General features: G+C 35.3%; 1 protein-coding gene across 1 annotated transcript in view; it reads right to left on the bottom strand.

Moving 5' to 3' along the window:
- Positions 1-544: 544 nt before the first annotated feature.
- Positions 545-26,234, bottom strand: part of BMP2K (BMP2 inducible kinase) — a 151,788-nt gene continuing 126,098 nt past the window's right edge. Inside the window, exon 19 of the mRNA XM_011966241.1 lies at positions 545-6,319. Within this exon, the coding sequence (XP_011821631.1) occupies positions 4,896-6,319 (1,424 nt within the window). The 3' untranslated portion in view covers positions 545-4,895. The remainder of the gene's footprint in view (positions 6,320-26,234) is intronic.

The following is a 26,234-nucleotide window of genomic DNA, read 5'->3' as shown; positions in this document are numbered from 1 at the left end:
CTAAAGACTCCAGTTTGTGGAATAATACATAATATTATAACCTTGATGCCAAACAGTCCATCAATCCAACAAACAGGTTTTCTCTTTAATGTGTCATAGTCTCTCTTCTGATATAATTGAGGATTACAATGTTATTTAACCAAATGACCAATATTAATTCAACCAAAGATGTTACCAGGTTTTAAGGATTTTTAAAAATTTATAATGTGGAAGCTACAAAACAAGTTATTCAGAAGGCATTACAGAATAGTTTTTGCCTACTGTCATCACTCTGAGTATCAGTAATTATGACTCACTGAAAAAGTCGTTCTGTTAAGTGTTCTTGTAGCAAAAACTCTTTAAGTCAAATGGGTTTTCTTACCTAAATTGTAAACGGTGAGCTCCTTAAGAATAGGGATCTAATCTTACAAACTTTTCTATTCCACTAGCTGCTACATAATAGGTCCTTAATGTTTGTGGTGTGAATGAAATAACTGAATTTGAATAGAAGTTTACATTCAAACGTCGTAATAAGACAAATAATGAAAAACTCCAAAGTCACTGATTATAAAGAATATGCAATCCATTTGGGATTTATTGCATTTAAAGAAAACAGATTAAAACAGGTATGATAAATAGAGTAAGAAAATAACTTTAAATTTCAAACAAAATATAGTGAATCAGGGACAGAATTCAGTCAAAAAGAATAAGCAATGTAAAGGCAATAAAGTAATAAAATCAGTTAGTGCTTAATTAGATATGGCAGGGGGAAGGGGATGGCAGGGGAGACTGAGTCTATCTCATAACTGTTTCCCAGCGATATTTGAGGACTGAAGTTACTTCAGCAAGTATGTTTTGTAACAAGTAGAAATACAATAAAGATGTAAATCTGATTTATTTAAAGGTTAAAGTTATTTGCTTAGTGGTACATAAAAGGCTTCAGAAAATTCAAGTTTAACAAAAAATGGAAGTGTAATCAAAGAAAGTGCACTTAAAGCTGTTTGCCAGCAATTAAAAAGTAGCTTCTATACAGCTTCTATTAGATGACTTTTCAATCACAAAAAGAGCACAGTCATAAAAACAATTCTTTCAAAAGTAGCACTATAAATTTTAAAATAAAACAAAAATAACCCCAAATCATGACCCTTTGCATTATCATCTACCTTATTCTCTTAGTAGCTTTTGTAAACCCTCACTAGGAGTGAATGTTCTCTTAGATATGATTGTGGTTGCAATTCCATTTTTTAAAAATTCACATTAACTCCACAGTAGAGAGATGTGACATGCATGTGTGTACATATTTTTATCTTAATATATAAAACACCACTGAGTATAAAAGTTCTCAAACTATTCATCATTTATGGTATTCTCACAGTAGATATGTCATCTCATTCTCACAGTAGACTGTCAACTCAATAATTGGACCTAAAATAACAAGTTTGCTAAAAAGAAAAAAAAAATGAGAGAAAAAAGTTTACTGCACATTCTAAATATATTAAAAACAAATGTACCCAAGCTCCTCAAAACTAGTGATATTAATACACTTGTACCTTCTAACAGTGCTCACGTGAAGTACCAAAACCTAAAATAAACCAAGCAGAGTAGCTGACTTGTAACAAAACCGCTCTGCCTGGTGAACTTCAGCAGAGAAGAGTGGGCTCCACCTTAGATTTTCTACCAGCAAGAGAACAACAGTCTATCACTCTTAAACAATAGACAGGGTAGGAATGAAAGTTGTGTCTATTTGCAAATCCAGATAATGTCATAACTATGCGCAACACATACACAGGGATTGCGGTAAGGGAAAATAATTACACTCCTGAATAAATGTTCTAGTCAGTTAAATTTTCATCCAGCCTACAACCTTTCCTCCTCCACCTAATATACTTACCATGCAATTTTTGTGTCTTAGCAGATACATTCTTCAATGCCATAAAAAGCTGATCTTTTTAATACTAACATTTTACTGACGTGATAATATTAAAATAAGCAAATGGTCCACTTTTTAAAGGATTATTCAAAATCAACAAGCATTATTAAAGCTGTTAGGAAACAACTTTGGCCTCAGATTTTTGCTAGCTTCATAATAATTTACTTCTCTTAGTGATGTTCAAGTATAACAGGTTTAGTTATAACTACATCCTAAAGAAGCACAGGGGACACCCAAATATTAGGGGAAAAAACCCATATGTGTGTGTGTGTGTATTTGCTTAGTGGTAAATATAAATATATATATAACCTTTCTTACTTCCTTAAACCAGAATTGAACCATCCCATAATAGAGCCAAACTTTTACTGAGTGCTGTGTGCCAGGTACTGTGTTAAGCACTTTCACATACCTTGGGAGCTTTATTCTCATAATTCTCACAAGGGAATAACCTGAGCATCAGCTGTGTGGAGTGACCTACACCTTGACCATGATTCTGGGGGATGATGAATGAAAATGCAAAATATAAATCTATACTCCTTAGGAAAATGCCTCTACTACAACACAAAGGAATCTCTCCATTTATATCCTGTTGAACCCCCAATTGAATCCTGTATCTTTTCTCTGAGCTACAATCTTGAAAGAAGAAAGTCACTGTGCTGTGTTATAACATTAAGAATGTAAATATTTTAAGTTGTCAGAGTTGTTTCCTCAGAATTTATAAGCCAAAAGGTCTACATCTGTGTCGGAATCATGTAAAATTATTCAGTGTATTGAAAAGCAATTAAAACTCTAGGTATTTCATGTTTACATCTGAAGGAGACCACATTAGTTCATCCTCTGCCCCTTTTCTAAATGATGAAACTCGTGAGCTCTAGCAGAGACCAAGGACTACTACAATCAAGAAGCATATTGTGTACACCTCAACAGATTTTCATTTAAAAAATTGTTTGATACAAACCTACTGTAGTTCATGAATTTACTGTGTGTAATCATCAACTCTTCACTTTTAAAAGAAAGTATCACTTGAATCTATTTTGTAAAGTTTTTAAACATCTACTTGAGCATTTGCATTAGCAATATTAATCAACCTGAGAATCAGAAGAAAAACAAAAGGTGCGAACACATTTGCCTTTGGCACGAGGACAAGTAATTGGTGCGGTCCAGCTCTAAAAGTACAATTCTAAATAATAGTGTAATGCTTGGTCTGCCTCTGCTACATTGTGATTCACATATTGCTTCCCTATCCACCAATTTGTATTTGATTTAGCATATAAAAGAAGGGAAAAAGCAATAAAAAGACAAATAAGTGGTTCAGTTACATATACTTTGCTTCTTTCCAAGTTCAGAACTGTGAAAAGAGGCAAATAGCTTATCCCATTGGGGCACTATAATTAAGAGATTCCTAATAAAATTACTCATAAAATATACTTTAATTGGGTTCGAAGAGAGTTAATTTAAAATATAAAAATCAAAGAGAGTGCCAGTTGATGAGTGTCCACTCCTTTCTGTAAATAGCATTAACTGTTCTAGAAACTTCCAAATGTTAATCTGATAGCACAGCACAATTATAACTTAAAATAGTTACAGACACAGGAAGCACAGATACTATATTCACATTAATTCACATATGTAATCGCTATCATTAAATGATTTCTATAAAATCTCAAGTTTCTAATTAGGATTTGTGGTGTAAAAAAAAGGCAAATTGGTAGCTGGGTTCTCTTCAGTAAAGACACAATCAACTAGCAGAGTTAAGATGCTAGTCCACCTTATATGCATTTTAGGATCTGGTGTATTAGTGCAGAGGTACTTGCAGCAGGATGCATGAATCCTGCCTTTATATAAGGCTTTGTGGGTGTCACCGTTCTGTGCACTTTATTAAATCTACTCCACCCCCCAAACCTAATAAAAATAATTGTTGCTTATGATTTGGGGAATATTTGGTGAAGTTGCTAATAAAGTACATTATTAAATGCAACATGATTTCACATTGTAAATGTCTTGAAAATTCAGTTTCCGCTACATATTTTCTTATAAAATTTTTATATAACCCTTGTCCTCACTCCAATTTTTCCAATAATCTGCTTTATTACGGCCATGACAATAAAAGTTTGGGGCAAGAAGCCATTCATAAAGTGTTTCTAAAGTAGTGAACATTTTCTATTCTATATTGTTTTTTCTTCTTATAATTTCTTTGCAAATGTCAGGTGTTTCTCATATTTTTGTTCTAGGCTTCTATGCGATAGTCCATTTTTTAAGTTCTGTTTTAATTGACAAAAATTATATTTATCATGTATAACATTGCTTTGAAATATGTAAATTGTGGAATAGTTAAATTGCGCTAATTACACATTATTTCATATGCTTATCATTAGATATTCCATATTAATGGCACTTGTTTTTAAAAATGAAACAGAGTTTTAGGCACAATAGTCAGTTACTTCTGGCTCTGCTTTGTGGAGAAAGGTGTATGGACTGAAATCTCTGCACTCTCCAGATAATTACTTTCTAATGCTTTAAGATAACTAGACTGTTTTTAACTGTCTGGAAATTAGAAGAGACCTTAAAAAAATTCACAAGTGTAACTAGTGTATGTACAAATAACCCTAATTTTAGGGATATGCACACAAAAATGACATTCTGATATCAAAAATAAGTTTTACTGTCCCTTCTCAGTGGCTACACACCTGGAAAGGTGCCATGTGCTTTCACTGGAAGTACCACACTTGCATTTCTGTATTGTGATGTCAGTAGCAGAAACCCTTCGTTAGAGCTTGCAGTTTAGCTCCCTTTCTCCTGAAGAGGCATCAAGTTCCTACCCTGCAGAGATACTTCATTTTTCTATTTGGTTTATTTAGAAATCACCTATTCTGATTGATCTTTAAGAATGAATGATATAAAGAGCTACCAAATTTTCTTTCAAATTCATGAAACTATTCATACTTTCTTGAAACAGGAGTTAATGCCAAGAATCCATCAGAAGTATCTACTGTTTAGAAGGAAATGGAGCAGCACCAAATGGGTCCAATTCGACTGGTTGGGACTGTTGGGACTGATGTGGAGTGATGCTTTGCACCACAAGTTCTGTAAAGGGCACGGCACCAAAATCATCCATTTTCAATACATCTGCACTATGGAATGACCCATGTAGTGAATTTTGTCTTGGCCGCCCTGGCAAGACAGTATTGTGATCAGCACGGATGTCGCTCAGGCCCTGATGTGGAGGGTGCCATGACAGGTCTGCAGAATGGAACGGCTTGGCACCGAAGGGGTCCAACAGGCTCTCCTCAGGTTGTAAGACATTGCCCCTATCTTTCCCATCAGTCAGTGCAACACTGATGTTCTCCTTGGAGTCTGAGATGGTTAAAAATTCATTGCTACTTTGAGAGTCTCGGCGGCCCACTTTTTTGTGCCTGCGAGCCCTCTCTGGAGTGCGGTAGGTAGGCTTCAAAGTCTTCTTTGTGCTAGTTGGCGTGCCATGATGCCGCTTCCCATTGCTTTTGGACATATCCTGCTTTGTGCGCCTTTGGCGAGAGGACAGTTTCTGTAAGCTGCGCTGTTTGACTTTTTGCTGCTGGCTCCCCGTTATTTCATCAAAGGGCACAAGCCCAAAAAGGTCCTCGTTGCTTTCACTCTTACTTGTTGATGTGAGGAAGGGTTGAAATGGAGTGGAGCCAAATACATCTACACTTTTGGGATAACCAGGGATAGTATGTGCCTCAGGCCCCCCGGCATGGCATTCTTGGACATTCACCTTCTTGCTAAAAGGCGCCTTTGTGAATACATCAAATTCCTCCTGCTCGAGTCCTGCAGCAGGAAACCTGTGTTGAGGGAGGTTCTTTTCATTCTTTTCTTGCTGGGGCTGTTGAGCACGCACTGCAAAGAAGGGGACAGCGCCAAATACATCGAACTCCTGTTTGGGAGTCTCCACCTCAACATCAGAGGATAATTGGGCTGAGGTGAGGAGTACTGCATTAAGATCTTGGGTTGGTCCACTGCCAGATTTGTCTCTGTAGACAGAGCTCATGTCACTGTACTTTGCTTTAGCCTGCTCATAATCAGAATCAGAGCTATGTTTCTCCTCTTCTTCCTCATCTTCAGAATCCATGAGGAGAGGCCTGTGACCCAGATTTTCTGGTTCAGTATCATCATCATTAAAATCTCCTTGTTCCCCCTGAAGAACTTCTTCATCATCTTGCTCTTCCTCTTCACTGCTCTTAGGAGAAGGGGGATCTGATTCAAAATCACTTTCAGATTCATCATTCCCCTTTTGCACTTGACCCTGTACTGAGGTTTTCTTTCCAGTCCGCTGATCTTTAGATGCTGGACTTGTTTTGCCGTTCTTGAGAGCGTTTGCAGTGCCATTTTCTTGATTTATAGATGAACGTTCAGCTTTCTTTTCAGGAGAACCTGCAAGTTCAAAGAAAAATTATTACAGCGTTCCAATGCATTTCAAAATCCTCTTGCACTAAATGTTAATATGTATTACACACAGCATTACAAATCCCTCATACGAGTTCCCTTAGAGGAAAGAATAATGTTGTCAATTCTTTGTCAGTAGACCTAGAGAATGCATTTGACCTCAAGTAGATGGTTAAGTCTTAACGTAAACAGACTTACTCATATCTGGACCCTACACCCTGCCTCCTCATCATACTCTGACAGCCACATTTTATTTATAGCACTCAGAATGTAGTAGACTAGCAAATTTTCTTCACCCCACCACCAAAATAACATTATTCTGCTAATTCTGAAAGCTCAGATCTCACATTCACTAAACACCTTCTGCTTATATTTCAACTGTTGTAAAGTTTTCTCATGGAGATCCACAAGCATGAACAGCCTGTCTGCTCAGTTACATATTTGTTTCACTATTTTTTTTAAATCAGCATTGTATTTTTTATAAACCAGTATCTTTTGAATTGAGTTAGCATGAATGGCCTGATCAAAGCTAAGGACCAGATACTGAATGGAGACTGTACCAAGAACATCTGTCTTCTCTAGATGATATATCTTCCTTTAATTATAATATCTATACATTACATTAAAAGCGAGATTTTTAAAAACAAATATACACCATCTGGAGATGTTTTTAGCTCAGAATCCATTCAGTCACTTCATTTTCTGAGTTCATTCAACAAAAGAAATATAGGGCACTTTACTATACACATAGTACATTGGTGAGTAGAAGAAACATGGTTTCTGCTTTCAGGGGTTTACAATCAGAGGTTGCAAGTAAACATAAATTGTGACCAGTGCTCTGAAATAAAGGAGAGCAGGGAAATGGGTGCATAAACCTACTTTGGACAGTCGGTGAAGACCACCCTAAGGAGATGACAGGACTGAACAATGAGAAGCAGCCAGCCATGCAAAGGATAAGCTGGAAGCTGCTTCCAGTAAAAGCAATGGCATATATGAAGACATATTTAAGGGGCTGAAAATAGGCTATTGTGGCTGGAACATAGTGAGCAAGGGAGGATCAGGTACAAGATGAGGTAAGGAAGACTGGAAAAGGCCAGACTGTGAAGGTCCTTTTAGGCCACAATAAGCAGCATAGATTTTATTCAAAATTCAGTGTATAATGGAAAGCTGCTATTAAAATGGGTGTCATGATTAGGTTTCCATTTTAAAAAAAAAATGACTACTCTATAGAAAAAGACTAAGGGGGCCAGGTGCGGTGGCTCACCCCTGTAATCCCAGCACTTTGGGAGGCCAAGGCGGGTGGATCACAAGGTCAGGAGTTTGAGACCAGCCTAGCCAACATGGTGAAACCCCATCTATACTAAAAATAGAAAAATTAGCCAGCCATGGTGGCGGGTGCCAGCTGAGTCAGGAGAATTGCTTGAAACTGGAAGGCAGAGGTTGCAGTGAGCCAAGATCGCACCACTGCACTCTAGTCTGGGCGAAAGAACGAAACTCTGTCTCAAAAAAAAAAAAAAAAAAAACAGACTAAGGGGAGATAAGAAAGGGACTTTAGGCAAAAGGAAATTATAGTAATGCAAATTAGAGATTTTGGTGGCCTAGATGACATGACAGTGGTGGCAGAGTGGATCAAAGTAGAAAAAATAGAGATGGAAAACTCTTGGTGGATGGGAGTACCATTAACAGAAAGGAAAGAATGAGTGGCATGATAGAAACCCATTTACCCTGATGTGATTATTATGCACTGTATACCTGTATCAACATATCTCATGTATCCTATAAATGTATATACCTACTATGTACCCACACACACAATTTTAATGAGCATAAATTTTTAAAAAATGAATAGCTGGAAAGTGAAGAGGAGTACTAAAAATTTTGTTTGGAGACATTAAGCTTGACATATGTGTGAGACAACATTTAAGTGTACAGCAGTTAGGTATCTGTGACTTGAAAACAATGGTTAGTTTTTGGCTGAAGAAAATAGATTTGGGAGTTATCACCATGCAGTCGGTATGCAGGGAGAGCTACAAGACTAAAGGACATCACCTCGGAAGAAAACATAGAAGAAAACAAGATCCAAAATTGAGCCCTCAGTATAAAACATTCAGAAGTCAGCAGAGGAAGATGAACATGCAAAACAAACTACAAAGTAATAGCCAGAGAGGAGGAAGAAAACAGCTGAGTGCAATGTCACAGAAATGGAGAGAGAAGAATGTTTGCAGGGAGGTAACAGACAACTGAGCTGGATGGTGCAAAGAGGTCCGGTAAACTAAGGACATAAAATGGCCACTGGATCTGGTCATCTTGTATAGTTTGTTGGCAATGTTGACATGAGTTGCGGTGCTAAAGAATGTGTGGGAGACAAATATGTGGAAAATACCACCAGGTTATACTTTAATGCAAATATAATCTTCTGCCAGTTCCTTAAAACCAGCCAAGAGCTACATGCTGTATTTGTTATCCTTCCAGATTAAAAGCAAATCAAATGCAGATTCTCAAGTTTGACTTCTTCCCTATACCGCATATTTATGATATTAAAAACAAAGTTAATTTTAGATTAGTGAATTTATTCTCATGAATTTTTATTCAAAAGCAAAATATAGGAAGAGGGGAAAAATAAAAATAAAACAAAATATGTACGGTTCCAGATGATTTCCCATCATCCCTGACTGTGGAACATTCAACGTATTATTCCTCGAGCTGCATACCCACCCACAGCCACAACATTCACACCTCACGCCTGCTCACGGACACCTCCAAGTAACATGCCACTGTTGCCCAAAGTGTATCTGCAGAGGCTATTTCCCTAACAAGAACCAAGCCCAACAGTTCTGTGGTCTCAAGCAAACAAGTCTATGAAATGGGGCACTCTGCATTCTGCCTCCACTCCTACTCACCTGGAGTATGCTCATTAAAGGGGCTAATGAGTCCTACACAAAAGAATCTAATTTTATGAACCCTAGGATTTCCCAAATTGTCTTCACTACCCTTTTATTTACATGTAATGCCTGTTAACCTTTAAAACCAACTGTGCAAAAGTGCTTTGGGAAACGCTGCTATACAACTTATCTTGAAATTTTCCATTTCTAGGGCACTTTAGTTGTGTTCCTGAAGGTCTTCTAGAACATTTAACATAGGACAGATATTTCATCTTGGAGAATGTCATTTGGAAGTGAATTTAAATTCACCTTTTTAAAATTGCTACATTGTAATCCCTAGTCTTCTTAAAATTTACTGTTTTCATTATCCAACTGGTTACCATTACTTTTCAGAAGACATCTGTCACTTTATATTTCCCATTCTGTTGGCCCTTTGTCAGTTTATCAAAGTTGTATTAATATAAATACACATTTATAATTGTCAGTGTGGGTATAAATCTGTGGGTTTTTAACTTACTATTTTTAATGCATCTTTTCAGGTATCAACATAGTCCAGTATTTATTCTGACAGAAATATAAAATATTGCATATATAACTGTTCACTATTTAGCAATAGAACATTTAGGTTGTTTCTAGTTTTTCGGCATTTTAGATACAACCATGATTCATGCACTTTTTCCTTCAGGGAGTAAAAGGGAAACCCTCCTTTTTTAGTATCAATTTCACTTTATTTATATACTATCATTCCCTCCTTATGGGTAATTAACACAGCTAATAAAGCTAACCCAATAATAATCCTGACAAGGTCACCACTATTCCACTCTTTCTTTATACACAAAATGGGATAACATATTTTATTTCACAGAGCTGTTGTGAAGAAAGGACTTAAAACGCTGCCTGACACATAATAAGCACTCTACCATCTTCATGTCCAGGGAATGGCCAAATTCAATTATTCTATCCATCACACTCAACACGCTTCTAGTAACTTTTCTGGGCCCAATGGCTGCAGGTGAATATAAATGAGGGAGAAGTGTGGGGAGAAGCAAGTCTATGGCTAATTCAAGAGGAGCTGAGATCCACTTCAGAATTGACCAGAAGTAAGTAGACAAACCAGTGTATATCCACACAGCATAAGGGTGCATTTTAGATCCTGGAAATTATATTTTTGATTTTTAGACAGCTATATTTGGGAACACAGTATAAGAAATGGAAACACACTTTCAAAAGAGCAAGAAAAGACACAATCATCTATACCACCTTTGTGGTTTCAGATTACATCTGTGAATAGTACAGGCAATTGGGGAAATTTTCTGTTGATGTAGATAGACTGGTTTTAATTATTTTGCCCCCCTACATAAAACTAAAATAACAATCAAAAATATTTATCCAAATTCCTGTTTTCTCCCATATTCTTGCAACCCACACTGACATTGTTTAAATATTTCACTCTACACTTTTACTGCTGTCATAAACTTATAAAAAGAGCAATAATGAGGCTCTCTGAAAGCATACTAAGAGAAACTATTAATCCTTTTATCTCTCCAGCACCTCCTACTGAGGAAGAGTTAGGATCCAGGCTGCAAGTTACCATGATCCAAGGTAAGTTTCTCTTTTCTGCAGTAGCAGTGATCTACTTAATCATCTATTCATTATGAAACTATAGAAGAGCTGGGAAAGAAAGGTGAATTACATAAAAATAAAAAGTATTTCAGTATATTCTAAGGCTTTCAGTCCTATTCCATAGACATAAAAGACTGTCAGAGTAAGTATTTTAAGTTATAAAGTTGGTTATAACCGTACGATGCACAGCACTTTAGAATGTGACCTCTAGCTAAGAATGCCATAAACATTTATACTCTATTTATTTGCCTAAACATATTCCTGTAATTAAAAAAAAAATTCAGATATTCCCACTATTTGTGTCTGGGGCCAGGTTCCCACTAGTTGTTAAATAATACACATTTGATTTACTATGAAATTTAATCAGGATTATTTCACTGCTAAACTTAATTTCCCAAAAGTATAAGCCTAAATATGTTGCTTTATAATTCAATATATCCTAAATCCTAATAATCCCCATATTTACTGAGATCTGTTTTATTAACATAAAAATAGCTGTTCTTCAAGTAGGTGGGAGATGGGGGTATAATATTTAGAATAAGTACTAAGAACATGTATTTACAGCATTATAAACTGTGTAGATGGTGCACAGAATCATAACTCATTTACATTATTTTAGTATACTGTAAAATTTCATATATTCACCCATTGTTTTTATTTTTGGCTCTAAGAAAGGTATTTCTTTTTTTTTTTTTAACTAAATACAGTAGAATGATATTTTGATGGTTTCTAGTCAAGATATTCTTTATTTATGTTTTTGTGCTTTGGAACTACGAACTAAAAATTTTAGCTTTTTTATTATCTTAGGAAGTTGCATGTTAATTGGTGACACAAAGCAAGTTCACTAATTATGCAGTGATTTAGTAAATAAATGCCATGCAAAAATCTATATGATCAACCAATAATCTGTAAACAAAACTTAACAGAGGGTTAATCAATTAATTGAGAGCTGTTACTTCAAATGCTGTTGCCCAACTAAGAATGAACCAACAGACCATTAGTCAAAACATAATACTAAGTAGATTTTTAGGGAAAAAAACTCAAAATAGGAATACATTAATATATTCCACATATTTATACAAAAATACAGAATTAAATTTTCTTTAGGCAGCTTTGGTACAGAGTTACTAAGAACCAAATTTTCAAAGATTCATTATTGTAGATGGAATTATAACTATCTTATTATTTTCAGAGCCTAGTTAAAATAATAAAATCATAGACTTTCACAATATATAATAATTATGCTGTTATTAAGCCATAATTAATAATTAAGTCATTTCAAGTAGAATTTAAATGAAAGTATACATCTACTTAACAGAAGAACTTGGAACAGAATACAGGTGTCAACATCAAATGCAGTGCTCTTTCAATTCTTTATTTCTGTTGAATTCTACTATCTGAAAATGAGAGCAAATCCTCATCTTTTCAGGTTGAGTCTGATTGCTGGAAACCATCAAAATTCATTCAGAGCCAAATTCTGAGAATAAGGTGAGTAACTAAGACAATGCAGATCTGAGCAATTTATTAAGAACAGCAATGATAGGTTATAAAGTTTTAAATTATCTTTTATGGCTTCTAAATAGTCTCTCAGGGAAATTACAAGTATTGCAAAAAATGTTTGAGCAATGAAGTACCACTCAAATAAGTGTCAAGAGGACACAAATGGTACTTGAATCAGAAATGAATCAGAGGAAATAGGAACTAATATCCTGAAGCACAGTGCCAAGGGTTTTTCATATGTTACCTCTTATCTCCCTACTATTAGGCTTCCACAACATTTTAGGGCAAAAAATGCTCTGTAAGGTTTACTATGATCTTTCTTAGAGCTTTTTTCTCTTCAATCTTATTAACCACATTTTCAGAAACTTTCCTTGTTTTCCATGTTAGTTCACTGTCATGACTTCCTACCATTTCAAAAATATGCATTGTTAACACTCAAAACTCAGTCCTTGGCTTTCTCTTAGTTCTTTGCGCTTTTTCCTTTTGGTGACCTTAGTACTCTTTCATAGCTCCAATTATATCTTGAAAGCGTAAGAAAGGATTTTGGGAGATTTAGTCTAACTTTTTTTATACATAAGAAATTTGAGACCTGCCCAAATTTAAGGCTATATATCAAAGCCATAATGACTTCTCTGCTGACACTAGCTTAAAACTCTCATCTGTAAATTCTACAATTAAATTACCAGTAGAATATTATCACCAGCAAAAATTCAACATGGTTTATCACCAACACACTACAAAATACAAACACAGACTTATCTTGCATTTATTTTGTATCCTCATTAAAAACCATACCCGAAAAATAAAAGTCACAAACAGGATGAAGACTCTTTTGTTGAACCTGTATGACGAGTACCCGGTATTAAGAGGTTTTTTTTTTTTTTTTTTAATATTCTGTAGGGTTAAGTTCTAAAAATACTATAAGGCTTTATCAACGAACAAAAGAATACTCAACTTTACAAAATTTATGAGAGAGAAACATCCAAATAAGCCTGAGTTTTCTCATCTAGAAAACAGAGCCAATAATAGAACTTACGTGATAGGGCTGATGTTAATATAATTCATTTTATTTAGTGAATGTTCACTAAATATTGGGTAGGAGTGTGTGTTAGATTATGAATGTGTATTTTGACAATGAATTCATTCAGCAGGGTACCGTATGGGATACAAAGATGAGTAAGACAATACCTGACGACTTCAAGAAGCTTATTCACTTAAAAATTTGTGAAATAATTATGTACATTTATGCATTCAGAAACATGCTAATCTGACTCTAGTGATCTGGAAAATGAGTGACCAAGGTAATAACAATTGGATAATTTTGAAAAACAAGCTTATATTCACCAAATAAATGTAAGAACATGAATTTGCCCATTCTGTGCTTATAAGTCTTCATAAAAGGCTAATTTTAGGCCTTTTATGAAGGTGTTAAAATTTGACAATGAATTCATTCAGCAAGGTATTGTATGCCATACAATACCCGGGTGTTAAAATTTCAGACTTCATAGCCTTGCACAGTCCAAATAAGGATTCTAAACTCAAAAGTTAAAATTTGTAGTCAATGCCTAAAACATTTCTTAGGCTACATTTTCATATATTTGTTATAGCATTTTTTTAAACAAATACTTCATAAAAAGAATGAGATCCTAGTTAATGCCACACTATTTTAAACAAATATTGCAATATATTCTTAAATAAACCTTTATAAACTATACCAAAAAATTCAAAATATTTAGAAAATATCCAGTGTGAAGAGAGCAGCATGTTTGCATCATACTATGCATATTACCACTCTTCTAGAATCAGGTTTCCTTTTAGAGGGCAGTTGTTCTTTTAGTTATATAACAGGTGGTACATTTTTAATCATATAAGAAGCTTCCAGTGTCAAGGAAATTTTGTTTTGATGTTCTTTTCTTAGCTGTCAGATTATAGAAGATAAATGGCTTGAAACTGCTATTGTAATTACATGCCTTCTGTTGTCTCATCATTGAGGGTGTAAGGGAGGGGCTATAAGACTTTAAAGTTCACTTTGAATTGGCAGCATACTGCCTGCCATCATCTCCCAGCAATTTACCATGTTAGTCCCAAGGATTAGTGGATTAGGAGGTTTTATCAAAATCTGTACTGCTTCTCAGAAGGCAGGCCAAGTGACAGGGTTTGAGTATAAGAAGAGAATCCTAATAGTTGTGAACAGTATTTCCCAGCCAGATGAAAAATGCCATAAAACTGACATTTCCATTATGTTCTCATATTAATATAAATTTTTATTTAAAATAGATTAATGCTTTGTTTTGCTATTTACAGACTAGAGTTTAGAATGAGACAAAGCCAGATTACTACTTATAAACTGTGTAAGCTTAAGCAAGTCACTGAACCTTTCTGAGCCTCATTTTCTACTCTATGTATACAGTGGAATTCAATATATCATAACTATTATTGCTAACATCCTGAAGTTCTTCAAGAATCATACACTAGAATCTAAAATAAACAATACCTCATTGTAGCTTAAAAAATGGCCCAGCATTTGGACTGACAATCTGTAAATGTTATGTTCCAAAAATATTTGCTATATGTAATGTAATGTTTCCCAATCCTAAATTCAATTTAACTTCCTATTAGATAATAAAGCCCACGGGGTGGGTCTAGGGTCTTTGAGAGCATTGAGGAAGTTCACCAAACCTAATTAAAAATTAAACGCAATATAAGAAATTTAAAACTTCAGTGACCTAATTAATATGGCCTACATGTCACTAAAACTCTTCAAATACAATTTTAGAATTTCAAGAACACTACGTTTTAGAAGTTGTAGGTGTTTATTAAAATTGGGTGGTCCACACTACATTATATAATTCACAGAGCCACCTATCCTATGTTGGTATACAAACTAACTGTAAAACAGTGTCCTGAGGAGAAGAAACGGAATGGGTTTCAGGAAAGGGAATGAATACCATGCTTTAAATATGATTTTTATGAGTATACTGTAATGAACACTGGTAGTTAATCCTTTAGTGAAAATAGGAATGGCACTATTTTAAACAGATACTGGTAGTGGAAATCCTCACAAACAGGTTCTATATTTTAACGGTTTCATTCAGAAGAGAACACTAACATAATAGTCACTCATTTAACCCTTTCAATTATCTTATCAAGTAGCCAGTACTATCTTCAATTTAAGATAAACTTTACAAGAAGTTTGGGCTGGGCACAATGGCTCTTGCCTGTAATCCCAGCACTTTGGGAGGCTGAGGTGAGAGGATTGCTTGAGGTCAGGAGTTTGAGACAAGCCTAGGCAACATAGTAAGACCTACTCTCTACAAAAAAAAAAAGTACCTGAGAATGGTGGTGCACACCTATAGTCCCAGCTACTTAGGAGGCTGAGGGAGGAGGATTGCTTGAGCCCAAGAGGTCGAGGCTGTAGTAAGCCTATGATCATGCCACTGCACTCCAGCCTGGGCAACAGAGCAACACTCTTATCTCAAAAAAGGAAAACAAGTTTGCCAATACTCAATATTAAATGGTTAATCTGTGATAGAACTAAGATTTTAACTCAGGGTCTTATAATTCCAAAGTCAATGGTCTTTCTGATAAACTACATTACTAACATCAGTTTTGTAACCTGACATAAAAGGTAAATATAATTCATGATAATTAAAATATCAACTTATGGAATAAAACATAACATTTGCATACAGCAGATTATTGATACAATTATTTGATTCTTGAATAAATGCATCATTATAAATTTAACTTTCCCAGAAATCAATGTTTAAAATTAAGAAGAGAAAAAACTAGACTTGATTCATTTTAAGACATAGTCTGCCAAAATGTTATATTCGCTAATTTTCCTAAAAGTCTGGAAATGATATCATAAACTAAGGCAACAAACAAATCAGAAAGATCATTCTTTGTGGCCAAAGTAAGGTAGGCCAGCTGACTGTACCAGATTGTGAATACATGAATTATCCTTAATTTCCTATCACAAACCTATTTACAGCTGTTCCCAGTCTCAAGGAGAAAAATTTTTATGTCTTGTTAGACACTCATTTTTCCAACTGTGCTACTGACTTTCTCTCTCCAGGATACTGTTCTTTAATCCATCTCCTTCCTTCACTTTCAATCTTTCTATATACAGTTGAGCCTTGAACAATGAGGGGATTAGAGGTATCAACCTCCGACCACCGTCAAAAATCCATGTGTAACTTCTAACTCCTCAAAAACTTAACTGCTAATAGCCTACTGCTAACCAGAAGCCTTGCTGATCACATAAAGAGTCAACTAATACATACTTTGAATGTTATATTATACACTATATTCTTAAAGTAAGTTAGATAAAACAAAATGTTAATAAGATATATTTACTACTAATTAAGTGAAAGTAGATTATCATAAAGGTCCTCATCCTCATCGTCTTCACAGAGTAGGCTGAGGAGCAAAGAATAGGGGTTGTTCTTGCTGTCTTAGGGATAGCAGAGGCAAAAGAAAATCAGTGTATAAAGGAATCCATACAGTTCAAACCCGTGTTGTTTAAGGGTCAACTGTATATATAAACACTCCCATATCGCATAATTTTCTTGTCTTGCCCATGTAAAATCTAAATTCTTCCCTTAATCCTTACCTACCTACCTTTCTCTGTTCTCAGTACAGCTGGACTCTTCGAAAGAATAATCTGTTGCTCAACTTATTCAACTCCCATTCGTTTCTCAAATCCACTGCAATCAGGATTCCAACGGTATTATTCTTGCCAAGATTAAATAATTACTAAGTGCTAAATCTAGAGGACTATTCCCAGTCACCTTACCCCTGTGAACATTTCAATAGATATGCTCAATATAAATATATATATATATATTTTCTTTCTTCAGTTCTCCTGTACTTCTCCTGTCTCTATGGTCTTTCTTTCTCTATCTCTTTTCTTATCTCCTTTGTCTTGCCTCATCACTGTTAGAATTAACCTGAATTTTCTTCTCATCCCTCTTCTAGTCTCTTCTAACTGGCATGAACTACCACTTTCTTTATGGTAAACTGATGGCCAAGATTTCTGTCCTGGATGTCTTGTGTCTAAATTCCTACTAAAAAGATTCCAATGCCCCTACAGACAACTCAAACTCAACCTATGTGAATGTGAACTCTTTTCTTGACCTACCCTATATTCTCCCTTTCCAGAAAAGAACTTCACCAATTTTGCCAAAACAAAAGTCTGCTAATCGTTTTAGGTTCCTCTCTTTCCTTCAAGGTCTCCTGCTCCCTCCCGTATGGTTACTAAATCCTATATATTCTGTCCCTCTCATCTCTCTCAGGCTGTTATTTCAAGCATGGAGTCTTTTGCAATAGATTTATTTTAAAAGAAGGAGTCTCACTATGTTGCCCAGGCTGGAGTGCAGTGGCTATTCATAGGCATGATCCCACTACTTATCAGCACAGGAGTTTCAACCTGCTCCACTTCCAACCTGAGCCAGTTCAGACTTCCTTAGGCAACCTGGTGGCCCCCTTGCTTCCAGGAGGTCACCATATTGATGTCAAACTTAGTGCGGACACAGGATCAGCATAGGGCACTGCAGTCCAGAACTACTGGGCTCAAGCAGTCCTCCCACCTAAGCCTCCCAAGTAAGCACATGCCACCGCACCAGCTGCAATAATCTTTTAATCACTACGTCTCACACTGAAGTAGTGAAACAATAGGTTTATTTCTTATTGTTGTTATTAATTCCCAATTCACATTGTCCAAGTGATTCAATACATATCAAGTTATTTCTCACTTGCTTTCAATTTCTGTAGTCATTTTGTTGCAGACCACACTTTGAGGAGCACTGCTCCAAATGGTTTTTTTTTTTTTTTTTTGAGATGGAGTCTCGCTCTGTCACCCAATGGAAGGACTTTAAACAGGAAAGGAATATGATTAGATATACATTTCTGCCTATTGCCTCCATTGTCTCCACAACATGATAGCCCCTGCCAACGTCTCCAGTTTAATTCAATATATCATAACTATTATTGCTAACATCCTGAAGTTCTTCAAGAATCATACACTGGAATCTAAAATAAACAATACCTCATTGTAGCTTATAAAATGGCCCAGCATTTGGACTGACAATCTGTAAATGTTATGTTCCAACAAATATTTGCTATATGTAATGTAATGTTTCCCAATCCTAAACTCAATTTAACATCCTATTAGATAATAAAGCCCACGGGGTGGGTCTAGGGTCTTTGGGAGCATTGAGGAAGTTCACACCAAACCTAATACTGCCATCCTCAAATACCTGCAATTCTCTGAACATACTGAATTGTCTCAGGACTTTGCTCACAACTGTTCCCTCTGCTCTGAATGCCCTCTTCATTCCTACAAGTTCACATGCATTCACTTCTCAGGGACTACCGTAAGTAACATCTTTTCCATGAAGCTTTCCTCATTTCCCAATCCCAACTCAACGAGAATAAAGCAGCTCTCTCCTTTGCGCACCAACAGAATAATTTATCTCCTCTAGCATTTGCATCTTAATTGCATGTAGTTTTCATGACTCTCTCAACCAATCTTGAAGTCCTTGAGAGGCAGGGGCTGTAATCTTTATAATAATCCTTTTAGATTTTCAGATAAAACTCTATCTTGTAATAGCAATAGCTCCTGAATTAACTTCTGAGATTATGCCGATATTAATCAAGGCTGGGAAATTAGAAGGTAGAAGAAGTAAGAGGCATCAATGCAAATATGAATTAAAACAGAAATTATCTGTACACAGCAGGATACTTAGCGCTATAAAAAATGCTATGAAAACACAGAAGTAGCAAGAAAAAGGATCAAAAAGTTTTACATACACTATACTTAACAAGTATAAATATTAGACCTACAAGAAAAATGAAGTAAATGGTTCAAAATTCAAATACTTGTGCTCATATAATGAGATTGTGTTTTTCCCATATTATTCAAAGTTTTATGATATAGTTAATTTTTCATTATAAATTTTTAATTCAATTATAGCATAGACACATTTGTACATTCCTATATAATCTTCACTTCCATCATTTTAAAAACAGCATTAAATTTTAATTACTAAATAAGCCATAATTTAATATTTCACCTAATATTTTATATTTAGGGTGCTTTAAATTTTGTTTCTACAACTAATGCTGTACTGAACATTTCTGTAGCTGCACTTTTCCCCGAGATGTTATGTTATTTTCTTAAGGTAAGTTCCCAGAAATAAGGCTTAAAAAAAAAAATCAAACGTTTTATTCGTAAGTTGCTCTTAAAAAAAAACTTTTACCAATTTATGCCATCAGCAATATCTTATGCTAATTTTACTCCATATTTTAAGCATTATATATCTATCTCTCTCTATATATATATAATCATACTAAAGTGTATTTACTTACCAGCTCCATTGTACATTTTCCCCCAAGCAATGTATTTCAACAGAGAAAACTATCAAAACTCTAAGATTAAGCTCCTCAAGTAAATGAGAATTTTTTTAAAACTTCCAGTGTGAGCATAAATCAGTGTATTCATTCTGTAGGCCCATCTAGCAATAAATCCATTCTGTAAATGTACATGCTCTTGGCCATTAGTCCTCCTCTAGGAATAATGTCATGTGCCAAATGTTCATGTGTAAGGATGTTCAATAAAGAATTATTTAAAATACTGCAAACTCTTCTTGATGGATTTGCAAAAGCAGTAGCAAAGAAAATTGTGATAAAAAAGTTTAAATATTAAAAATTTAACAACTTCTAGAAATTCCCATAAAATTAAAAAGGTAAGTCATTTGTAAAAATCAAGTAGACATATTAGAGTCTGATAGTTGAGATCTCACTGCACTGCATTCACCATATATAATAATCATGACAAAATCTAACGTTTCCTGAAAAACTATATGCCAGGCATTTTTTGTGCTTCACCAATATTTTTCTTATTAATCACTAAAAACCCTATGAGTCACATGTTATGGAATATTACCCCCATTTTATAGATGAGGAAACTGATATACACAGCAAGTAGGTGATTTGCCTGGGTCAAACGCTAACAATAGACCTTAAACTGAACCCAGATAATTTTAACTTCAAGAATTTACTCATGTAATTTTTAAATATAAGTACAATTAAATGTTATTTCTGATCCCTACTTTTTCAATACACACACTTTGAGTATTTTATCATAATATAGGCATTTGTATAAAAAACTGCCAAATTTGATAGTTTGATCATTGGCTCACCAAGCCCAATATTCAATCTCTGGTAGTGACACTAGGATTATTAGTTGTGAGAAAAATGAAGGTCATTTATAATCTTGGCTGCAAAAAAGTTAGGTTATAGATTCATAAAGGTAAGGAAAGAAAATTAAAAGCACCCTATGTTTCAATTAATTAAACACTGTATTTGGATTTGGCAGGATGGCTCACACCTGTAATACCAGCAGTGTGGGAGGCCAAGGCAGTAGGATTGCTTGAACCCAGGAATTCAACATCAGCCTTTTCAACAAAGTAAGACCTCGTCTCTACTAAAAATTAAAAAATTAGGTGGGCGTGGTAGCTTGTGCTTGTAGTCCAGGCTACTTAGGAGGCTAAGGTGGGAGGACTGCTTGAGCTCAGGAGTTCAAGGTTGCAGTGAACCATGATCATGCCACTGCACTCCAGCCTGGACAAAAAAGCAAGATGCTGTTTCAAAAACAACAATAAAAACTGTGTTCATATAAAAATTAGAGTGGAGTACAACTGGCAATGATATTATAGTCCTTTTGCCCCATAAAATTTTCTGATGGTTTTTATTCTTTAACAATAGATATGAGCTAAATTCCCATCTACATCCCAACTTCCATTAATAAATCTACAGATCCATCTTCTTATTTTTTCCCCAAGTCTCACTTTCAACTTTTATTTCATTACCTCTTTTTTTTAAGTGTCAGTTCTTTTATTTCTTCTAGTATCATTTACTCCAAGGGAATCCTCAATGTCAAGTATTTTTTAAAAATTTATCCTAAACCCTCTGGGATTTCAACCTTTAATCAAAACACTTTCTGAAATTTGTGAGAAATTAGAAAAATTATAAACTATGTGGCAAATTCAGCACATCAAAATGTGTGAAATGCAGCTAAACAGTGTTTGAAGAGAAATCTGTACCTTAAACCTTATGTTTTAAAAAGATCAGTGTAAAATTAAATACAGGTGTATGTTTTTATATTGTGCCGGACTTCACTGCACTTCCAAGATTGCCTTTTTAAAAAAATTAAAACTCTGTAGCAAGCCTAAGTTGAACAAGTCTATCACTGCCGTTTTTCCAAGAGCATGTGATCACTTGGTGTCTCTATGTCACGTTCTGCTAATTCTTAAAATATTTTAAACTTTTTCATTATTATTTTATCTGTTATGGTGATCTGTGATCAGTGATCTTTGATGTTACTACTGTAATTTTTTCGGGCTCCACAAACTGAGCCCATATAAGACAGCAAACTTAACTGATAAATGTTTATATGTGTTCTGACTGGTCCACCGATCAGTCGTTCCACATCTCTCTCCCTTTCCTTGGGTCTCCCTATTCCTTGAGACACAACAATACTGAAATTAGGCCAATTAATAACCCCACCATGGCCTCTAAGTGTTCAGGTGAAAGGAAGAGATGCATCTGTCACTTTAAATCGAGAGTTAGAAATGACTAAGCTTAGAGAGGAAAGCATGCTGAAAGCTGAGATAGGCCAAAAGCTAGGCCTCTTACACCATTAGCCGAGGAAAAATTCTTGAAGGAAAAAAGTGATACTCCAGTCATCAGTGACGAACGATAAGAAAGCAAAACACCCTTATTGCTGATATGGAGAAAATTTTAATGGTCTGGACAGAAGATCAAACCAACCACTGCATTCCCTTAAGCCAAAGCCTTAATCCAGAGTAAGGCTCTAACTCTCTTCAATCCTATGAAGGCTGAGTGAACTGAGAAACCTGCAGAAGAAAAGTTTGAAGCTAGCAGAGGTTGGTTCATGAGCTGTAAGGAAAGAAGCCATCTCTAGAACATATAAGTACAAGGTAACGTAGGAAGTATAACAAGTTATCCAGAAGATTTCATTAAGACCATTGATGAACGTGGCTACACTAAACAACAGATTTTCAGTAAAGGCAAAACAGCCTTCTATTGGAAGAAGCCATCCAGGACTTTCAGAGCTAAAGTAAGTCAATGTCTGGCTTCAAAGATTCAAAGGACATACTGACTCTCTTGTTAGGAGCTAGTGCAACTGGTGACTTTAAGCTGAAACCAATGCTTACTTGCCATTCCAAAACTCCTAGGCCCTTAGAACTATGCTAAAACTACTCTGTTTGTGCTCTATAAATGAAACAACAAAGCCTGGATGACATCACATCTGTCTCCAGCATAGTTTACTAAATATCTGAAACCCACTCAAAAAAACCCACTCAGAAAAAAAGATTCCTTTCAAAATATTCCTGCTCATTGACAATGCACCTGTCACCCAAGAGCTCTGATGGAGAAGTACAGAAGCTTACTGTTGTTTTCATGCCTGCTAAAATAACATCCAATCTGCAGCCCATGGATCAAGGAGTAATTGTGGCTTTCAAGTCTTATTAGCTGGACGTGGCAGCTCACACCTATAATCCCAGCTACTCTGGAGGCTGAGGTGAGAGGACTGCTTGAGGCCAGGAGTTCAAGACCAACCTGGGCAACATAGTGAGACCCGAACACTAAGGAAAACTTTAAAGAATTTCGCAGGTGTCTTAGTACATGCCTATAGTCCCAGCTACATTGGAGGCTGAGGCGGGAGGATCACTGGGGCCCAGGAGTTCGAGGCCACAGTGAGTTATGATCATGCCACTGCATTCCAGCCTGGAAGACAAAGCAGGACCCATTTTGATAAGTCTTATTATTTAAGAAATACATTTCATAAGGTTATAACTGTCATAGTGAATCCTCTCATGAATCTGTGCAAAGTAAAACTGAAAACCTGAAAAGAATTCACCATTCTAGATTTCATTAAAAATATTTGTGATTCATGAGAACAGGTCAAAATATCAACATTAACAGGACTCTGGAAGTTGACTGCAACCCTCATTGATGACTCTGAAGGGTTTAAGATTTCACTGAATTTTGTCATGGAAAGAGCAAGAGAACTAGAAATGGAAACTAAAAATGTGACTACATTGTTGCAGTCTCGTAATCAAACTGGAACAGATGAGGAGTTGCTTATCCTTGAGCAAAGAAGTGGTTTCTTGAGATGGAATCTGTTCCTGGTGAAGATGCTGTGAACACTGCTGAAATGACTCAAAGAATTTAGAATATTACATAAACATAATTCATAAAGCAATGGTATGGTTTGATATGGTTTGAGGGAACTAACTCCAATTTTGGAAGAAGTTCTACTGTGCATAAAAACTGATATCAAACAGCACTGCATGCACAGAGAAGTCTTTCCTGAAAGGAAGAGTCCATTGACTTGGCAAACTTAAATCATTGTCTTATTTTAAGAAGTTACCATAGCCACCCCTTCTTTCAGCAACCACCACCCTAATCTGTCAGCAGCCTTCAATACTGAGGCAAGACCCACCACCAGCAAAAAGATTACAACCAGCTGAAGGTTCAGATGGATCGTTAGCATTTTTTATCAATAAGTTATTTTTAAATTATGGTATATACACTTTTTAGACATAATATTATTGCATACTTAACAGACTACAGTATAGCATAAATGTAACTTTTGTATGCACTGGGAAACAAAAAACAAAACACTGTGTGTGCCTCTCTTTATTGCAAAATATTCACTGCAGTATCTCTTAAAATAAAACATAAAAATTTTAGCATATGTCAATAAATAAAGACCAGATAAAGTCAAAAGTTGGTTCTTTGAAGAGATTAATGCTTTAGCAAGTTTGATAAAAAGGGGAAAACACAAATTATTACTATTAGGTATAAAAAAAGGAATATCAAAATAGATCCTCCACATTTTGAAATGATGATACTGGAACATTATTAAAAACTTCATGTCAATAAAACCCAGTATCTCAGATGAAATATACAAATTTCTTTAAAAATATAAATTTCAAAATTTACAATGTAAGAAAACTGAACATCTAAATGGCCCTATAACTATTAAAAATATTAAATATGTAATTAAAAACCTTTTCACAAAGGTAAATTGAAGCCCAGTTTGCTTCACAGGTGAATTCTAAATATTTAGGAAAAAAATACACATCATACACTAACTCTTACAGAAAGTTGAGGTAACATTTCTCAACTCATTTTATGAGACCAACATAACTCTGAAACAAACGTCTAAAAAAGAAAACGAAAGTTCAATATCCTTCATGAATAAAAAATCCTTTTAAAGATTGAAAACAGCAATATATTTTTTATAAAAGAAATCGTGGTCAACCAGGGTGTTTCCAAGAAATTCAAGGTTGGTTTGGCATTTCCCACTAGTCTCATCCTCCCCCACTTCTCCATCACATTTTAGACTCAGTAATCTGTATCAAACTAAAGGATTTCTCAAGCCTGGGAAACACTGTATCTAATAAGCAAACTTCTTTACATCCTTCAGGTCTCAGTTTAAGGCTACCTTCTCTGGGAAGAAAATAATTTACGATAATTTGCTGAAACTCTTAGTGTGAAAGAGAAAGAAAAGAGAAGAAAACGTGTGGAAAATGTGCAAAACCAAAGTATCCTCAGACAAATTAAAATACGTTGCATCCAATAATATGTTATTTGCAATTAGAAATAATGTCTGTAATATAAAGCCAAGGAAATTTCTAAGATGCAAATATAAAAGACGAAGAGCTAGAAAACAGAGGGGAACAAAATTTAAATTAGAGGTTCAATCCAAAAGGCACAATATCCTTTTGTAAGTAAGAGGACATTTTAAAAGAACGTACAGAAAGAAGAAGAAAGAAAATTACCAAAACATATAAAGCAAGAAAATATAAGTTTCCAGACTGAATACGGCTCGCAAGGTACCCAGCACAGTGAATAAAAGGTACAACATCTTGAATATTCAGAACAAGTTAATACACATGCTAAAAATGTTCATGGTGGGGTGAGAAAGGAGGAAGAGGAGGAGGAGCAGGAATAAGAAAAAGAGGAAGAAGAAGAAACCCACCACAGTTCACACATAAAAGATCAGAAAAGACAGTAATATCAAATTTCTCAACAGAAATATAAGCTACAATACTTTGAAGTAGTGCCTCTTAAAACTCACAGAGAAAATCATATCTAACCTAAAATTATTTGCCCTGCCAAATTATCAATCAGGTATCAGTTTAGGGAAAATACAAACTTTTAGGCAGCAAAGTTTATTTTTTATTTATTTTTGTAGAGACAGGGTCTTACTATGTCACACAGATTGGTCTTAAACTCTTGGCCTCAAGCAAGCAATCCTCCCACTTCAGCCTCCCAAAATGCTGGGATTACAGGCATGAGCCACCACACCCAGCCTAGGCAGCAAAGCTTAAACTTCCTCTCGTGCATATTTTCTCTAGCAACAACTAGAGGAGTTGCTTTACTAACAAACCAAGAAAAAGGACGAGAAGAGATCCAGGAATTTCCATAAAGATTGATGGGGAAAATACTAGAATTATAAGTGTGTGGCAGCTCCAGAAAGCAACCAATTCTGACTGCAAAGCTCTATGAGAGATGTAATGAAGAATGAAAATGATAGCCACCTTAAACTGGGAGGAAATTTACACTTCTAAACAGAGATTAATCAATGATAGGGTACATAAAAAACTAAGCAAACAAAAAACAGTAATTATAAACACAGTAATTAACTCCAGGAAAAACAAGGACAGGAAATGTGATCATGGGATAGTAAGCCTCAGTGGTGACAAATATTTACATATTAAAAAAATGTAGACACTGAACACTGATTCAACCAAAAACTGTGTCAAAAACATGCTGGAAGGATGTAAGGAAAGGACACG

Source organism: Mandrillus leucophaeus, unplaced genomic scaffold, assembly GCF_000951045.1.
Source record: "Mandrillus leucophaeus isolate KB7577 unplaced genomic scaffold, Mleu.le_1.0 Scaffold75, whole genome shotgun sequence".
Taxonomy (NCBI): domain Eukaryota; kingdom Metazoa; phylum Chordata; class Mammalia; order Primates; family Cercopithecidae; genus Mandrillus; species Mandrillus leucophaeus.
Note: the sequence above shows the minus strand (reverse complement) of the source record. Positions and strands in the feature narration are given on the sequence as shown.